The 6,000-nt window shown below is 51.2% G+C and overlaps 1 protein-coding gene across 4 annotated transcripts in view; it reads right to left on the minus strand.

Annotated features, from left to right (window-relative positions):
• RELCH (RAB11 binding and LisH domain, coiled-coil and HEAT repeat containing) overlaps positions 1–3,850 on the minus strand; it is a 76,680-nt gene extending 72,830 nt beyond the window's left edge. For all 4 annotated transcript variants that reach the window (XM_059475939.1, XM_059475898.1, XM_059475914.1 and 1 more), the window contains exon 1: positions 3,302–3,850. In XM_059475939.1, coding sequence (XP_059331922.1) covers positions 3,302–3,782 — 481 coding nt within the window. In that variant the 5' untranslated portion in view covers positions 3,783–3,850. The remainder of the gene's footprint in view (positions 1–3,301) is intronic.
• Positions 3,851–6,000: the final 2,150 nt, after the last annotated feature.

Below are 6,000 nucleotides of genomic sequence, written 5' to 3' on the forward strand. Positions count from 1 at the left end.
TTGAGACACTCAGTTTCTAAATTGAGTTTCTCAATTGGTACTATATCTTCTTATGCAAAAATGATAGGAATAAAATTAATAATTAATGTATAGATGCTGACTAAAGCCTTGTAAAAGATCTGGAATACAGTAAGAAGGGATTTCCAAACCATACCGCCCACATGAGTAGCATTAGAAAAGTGGTATCCAGTGCTCTAGCAGATATTAAACTACTGCTATTGAAACCAGTGGAAGAAGCTCTCAGAAGTTTGGGAACATCTTGCTGAAATACAGGACATGAAGGATGACTGTACACAGTGCTGGGCATCTAACAGAACAGTGTCATCTCCTTCACATGCTTCAAACAAGAAAAGCAAATTTGCTAGACACAAGAAACATTTTTCATTACAATATATCTTAATCTCAGTTTGTAGATGTGATGTTGCTGCTGCTGGAAAGAGGAAGGGTGTTTTTGCAAAGAACTAAGAAATCCCAGTCATCTGACTGTCATTTGCTGTTGCAACCAAGAGCTCTGAAGCATGGTTCAAAGACAAAACAGCTTCTAAGTCACTCGCTGACCACATGATGCTGCTTGTTTAAATCCAATGACATTTGAGCAAAATCTTTTTGTAACAGTCTTGCAAGATGAAGAAATAAAACCACACCAAAATAAATAGCAGCACGCACTCAGAGTGACTGGCACTTCTCAGAGTCCTTTGAGGCAATGAACACTTGTACTGAAATTCTCCCATTCTGTACAGCACGTAAAGTACGAAAGCTTCCTACTGCTCAGTGGAAATCCTCAGGCAGCATTCCAAACATACTTCACATTCAATAAGAATTGCCAGTCATACTCTTTCTGCATCCACTCCCATTATGAAAAATGTCAGAATAAGGCCAGAGAAATTAATCTAACTTGGGGGCTGGGAGGAGCAGCTACAAAGCACTGAGAACAAATTCTGACTTCAGAAATAAATAGAAATAATTTTTTTAATGATGTTATGAATTTTTTTCACTGAGGCATAAAATTCACATGACCTTGAAATGGCAATCATGCCAACCTGCACTACTTTCTACATCCATCGTTTCTATTAAGAAAACTAGTAGTTCATTCTCAAATACCTTTGGGCATGTTAAAGCAAGAGAAGGTATATGCACAACTCTCTTATAAAGACAGGTACAAGAGACTGGATCTCTCAACAAAACTGGACATTTTGACTAACTTAGGAAACTGTTCAGACTTATTCTTGGATCTGAACTACAGCTCAGCTACCTACCTAAATGAAGTAATACCAGATGCTCAGGAAAAAAGTGAGGGAACTCTTCCAAAGACCATGATTTTCAGCCCATCAGAGTCTTCTGCAATCTACATTTTAGTACTTGGAAAATGACATAACTGCAGAGGCACAAGACTATCAGCTCTTGTTCAGTCAGATTCAGTCTGAACAGTGCTGTCACAATTGCTAGCTCAATGCCAGACTTCAGACTGCAAGCAAGTCTGATGGCACCAAGTTAAAAAAGCTACTTGAGCTATATAAAAATATTTTTTCATTGTTCTGCATCTGTCACCTTTCAATGTCACTTAATGTGAAGTGCCTTTTGAATCACTGTTGAGACAAAAAAAATCCTTTGAAATGCACTCTAACTTATTGCAGATATCAGACTTCAAGACACACCTTTAGCATAAGGTCTAGCATGGTATTTAATTTCAGCACTTCAGTATTATTAAACTTGTCCAAATTAAGTGTTAGTCCCCCCTTCTCTCTCTCCCCACTGCTACGGCCTCCTCCCTCCTTTTTTTAATATGGACATCCCACAGGCACCTATCAATTAGCAAGTCAGTAAAATAATAATTAAGATGTTCTTACATAAGTGCACATTGCTCTAAGACTGCAAGGGGTCTTTTTTTTTTCCATGCATAACAACACAGCTACACAGGCTGCTGCTTTTCTAATTCTGGAGTATGTGCAGTGTCAATAACTGGAAACAACATACTATGTTAACAAAGAAAAGAGAATATTTAATCAATCAGATTAATTGACTGGAATCCCCAAAGAAGCAGCTTGGGGATGAAACAGAAATTTTTATCAGTTCAAAGCCCTGAAGCACAAGTTTTTCCAATGTTCACTAATCATATCATGAAGAAGACCACACTGCAGCTCTCAATTGGACAAAGAGAAGTATGAAATTCTAATAATTCACAAGCAAGACAAACAGAATATAAACAACACAGCAGGAATTTTAAAAGAAGCCATACATTTTTTAAAAGACCTTCAACTGCACTAACAAGTTGAAGTTCAGATGTCTATTATCCCAGCCATGCAGATGCTACTAGTTATTTCCAAATTTAAAGTGTAACTTTGTGTCTTTCCAACATCAGAAACTCTTAAATGAAAATATAGGACTATTCACAAAATGCCTTTAGGCATCTTGGACATAATTATGTCTTTCACCTGTCTGCTACCCACAATTCCTTTCAACGCCTTCCCACGAGTTCATTAAGTCCTCAAACTCAGGTGGCTGGTCAGCTTCTCTTTCCCAAAGCCACCTCCACAGGCTATCTCCTTTTAGAACCCGATGTGTCCGGACAGCAACACTGACAAGACACTGAGGTGATTTTATCCTAAGCCATGTGTGCTACTTTTAAAACACAAAAGCTGTTAAGGCCAGCTGTGTGACAACTGTCCAAACGCCTGCACTCCTTTTGCTCCCTAAACTTTTACCAACTCAGTATATTTACCGAGTTCCCCATCTCCTTGGCTAGCCAAAGATTGCAGACACTTGGTAAACATGGAAGTGTTAACTATAGGAAGCATTGTACTAGTTGTGCAAGAGCTGTGAAACTCAGACCTGTCTTTAGCTGCAGCACCAGAAATAACACCCTGGCTCCTTACACCCCAATTCTGACAGGTTTTATACTTTACATGTGGCACTCACGGCTTAACACCCCATTCTTTCTCCCAACACCGTACGACTTATCTCTTGGCAGTGAGCGCTAAAGACACTGCTGGAAATAATTTCTCCCACATTTGGCAAATACCGGCGACGCTCACCGGGATACCGAAGCTCGATGAAACTACGCCTGTGGCACCAGGGTAACACCGGATCTGGCAGCGCACCTCCTCAGTCCCTCTGCACCGCTCCTACAGCCTCCGCCAGTCCCGCACAGGTTACAGAGAACAAGGAACGACTGAAGGAGCGATGCCAAGCGCTTTTCCCGGCCGCCCAGCGACACCGAGAGCCATCCCCGCCCAGCCCCGTGCTCCCACCGGCGGCTGTCCCCGCCTCCCGGAGCCCCCGGCCCCGAGCCAGGGTCACTTACTGAGCTGCCCAGCCCCGGGCTCCCTGCCGCCGGCTCCCCCGAGCCCGCTGCTGCCGCCCAGGCTGCCCAGGGCCCCGCCGGCGGGCGGCGTGCCGCTCTGCCGCTCGAAGTTGCCCGGGTTGGAGAAGAAATCGCGGAGCCGGGGCAGCTCCCGGCCGCTCTCCAGCAGCTCCGTGTGCAGCTCCAGCGCCGTCAGCAGGAACTGGTCCCGCAGCAGCTGCGCCGCTATCGCGTCCATCGGCACCCGCGGCAGCTCCCCGGCCCCCGCGGCAGCATCGCCGGGTGCCGCCGCTCGCAGACCCGGCAGCTCCTCGGGGCTCCCCGCCGCCGGCTCCGGCTGCTGCTGCGGGTACGCCGGCCCGCCCGGCTCGGTGCTGCTGCTGCTGCCGCCGCCGGGCCGGGGCTCCTCGGGCTCGTCCTCCTCCGAGTCGCTGAGGAAGGGGTTCACACTGCCGCCCCCGCCGGCCGCCGCCGCCGCCATCTTACAGTCCGCCGCGGCGCGACCGCTGCCGGGACGCTACCGCGGCAAAGCCTGAGCGGAGACGCCGCCGCAGAACCTCCCTCCTGGCGGGGCCGGGGCCCGAGCCGCTGCCAGGCTCCTGTCGATGGTGCTGATGATGTTGACGACGCCGCTGCTGCCGCGGGCGCTGCCGCCACCTGCGGCCACAGCGACTCCCCGCCGCCGCCTCCTCGGCGGCCTCCCACCCGCCCTGCTGCCGCTTCCGGATCGCCGCTCGCGCGAGACTTCCCGCGGCCAACCGCGAGCCGTGCCCCGGCGGGCGGCCCCGCCCCCTCCGGGCCTCGCGCCCGCCCCCTCCGCGCAGGGCGGGGCCCGAGGAGAGGGAGCGACGCTGAGGGGCGCGGCCACAGTCAGGGGGCGGGGCTCCGGAGTTCGCCCGCGGCGGGGCGCGGTCCGGGGCGGGGCCGGGAGCGGCGGAGGGCGGAAGCGGAAGCGGATCGCGGCGGGGGAGGAGGAGTGAGTTCTGGCGCGTGGGCACCGTGCGCTTCCCGTGGGGAGGGGGCGGCCTATCCTGAGGCACCGGGACAGGGGCGGCCGATCCTGGGGCCACGGGAATGGGGGCGGCCGATCCTGAGGCACCGGGAATGGGGGCGGGCACGGGCTGCGCCTCCCCGTTTCCGCAAATCTTGGTTCGCTCCGCAGCCTCCACGGCGGCCGCCCAGCCCGTAGGGGCTCAGGGCGCTGCTGGGACGGGAGGGATGCGGGACTCGGCTTGGTCCTCGAGGCGGGCTGGGGGCTCGGACCCTCGGCGGGTTGTGTTGGCTGGGCCAGGGTGGGGCTACCCGGGGAAAGCAGCGCCCAGCGAGGGCCCCGGGGGTGGACCTTGGACTGCTAAAGGAGTGGAGTCACTGTTCTGGAGGTGTTTAAGGAAAGGCTGGATGCAGCACTCGGTGCCATGGTCTAGGTGTCGTGGGTTCGGTCATGGGTTGGACTCGATGTCACCATCTCAGAGGCCTTTTCCAGCCAAGGTCGTTCTGTAACTTCGCGTTCCCGGTGGGTGTGTGAGCCGTGTCCCAGCATCAGGTGTTAGGGAGGGCACAAATACAGGTGAATAATAACTTAATGACCTCTGGAAGAAGGGTCAGGCAATTCAGGGGGACTACAGGGATGTTGTAAGGTTATGCTGAGAGAAAATTAGAAGGGCCAAAACCCATCTAGTACTTAATCTGACTACTGCTGTAGAAGACAACCAAATGTATTTGCAGATACATCAGCAGCAAAGTGAGAGCTAAGGAGGCTGTTTATCCTTTTGTGGAATGCAAGAGGAAACAGTGGTAAAGGATGAGGAAGAGGCTGTGGTACAAAACATCTTCTTTTCCTCACTCTTTAATGACAAAGCCAGTTGCCCTCATGACATACAGCCCTGAGCCAGATGAAGGGAACAGGGAGTGGAATGATGCTTCCATTGGCTCAGAGGGTGACAGGGCTCTGCCGAGGGATCTGTTGCATCAGGCAGTGCTACAGGATGCAGGAAAAGTGTCTGGAAGCTGGCCCAGCAGAAAAGGACCTGGGTGTGCTGATAGACAGTGGCCTGAAGATGAGCTAGCAGTGTGCTCAGGTGGCCAAGAAGGCCAATGACATCCTGGCCTGTATCAACAATCGCACCAGGGCAGGGATTGTCCCTCTGTACTCAACACTGGTGAGGCTGCACCTTGAATCCTGTGTCTAGTTTTGGGCTCCTCACTACAAGAAGGACATCGAGGTGCTGGAGCGTGTCCAGAGACGGGCAATGGAGCTGGTGAAGGGTCTGGAGCACAGGTTTTATGGGGAATGGCTGCGGGAGCTGGGTCATTTAGCCTGGAGAAAAGGAAGTTTGGGGGGCACCTTCCTGTTCTCTATAGCCACCTGAAAGGAGGCAGTAGCAAGGTGAAGATTGGCCTCCTCTCCCAGGTAACAAGTGATAGGAGGAAAAGAAATCACTTCAAGTTGTGCCACTGATTTTTCTTCTAATATGCGTAAGATTGAATATTAGTAAAAATTTATTCACTGAAAGGGCAATCAGGCATTGGAACAGGCTGCCCAGGAAATTGCCGGGATCACCATCCCTAGAAATATTCAAAAGACATGTGAATGTGGCACTTGGGAATGTGTTTTAGCAGTGGACTTGGCACTGCTGTGTTAACAGCTGGAGTCAATGACCTTTGAGGTCTTTTCAAACCTAAATAATTCTATGAGTCCA

The sequence above is a fragment of the Ammospiza nelsoni genome, chromosome 1 (genome assembly GCF_027579445.1).
Source record: "Ammospiza nelsoni isolate bAmmNel1 chromosome 1, bAmmNel1.pri, whole genome shotgun sequence".
Lineage (NCBI taxonomy): Eukaryota > Metazoa > Chordata > Aves > Passeriformes > Passerellidae > Ammospiza > Ammospiza nelsoni.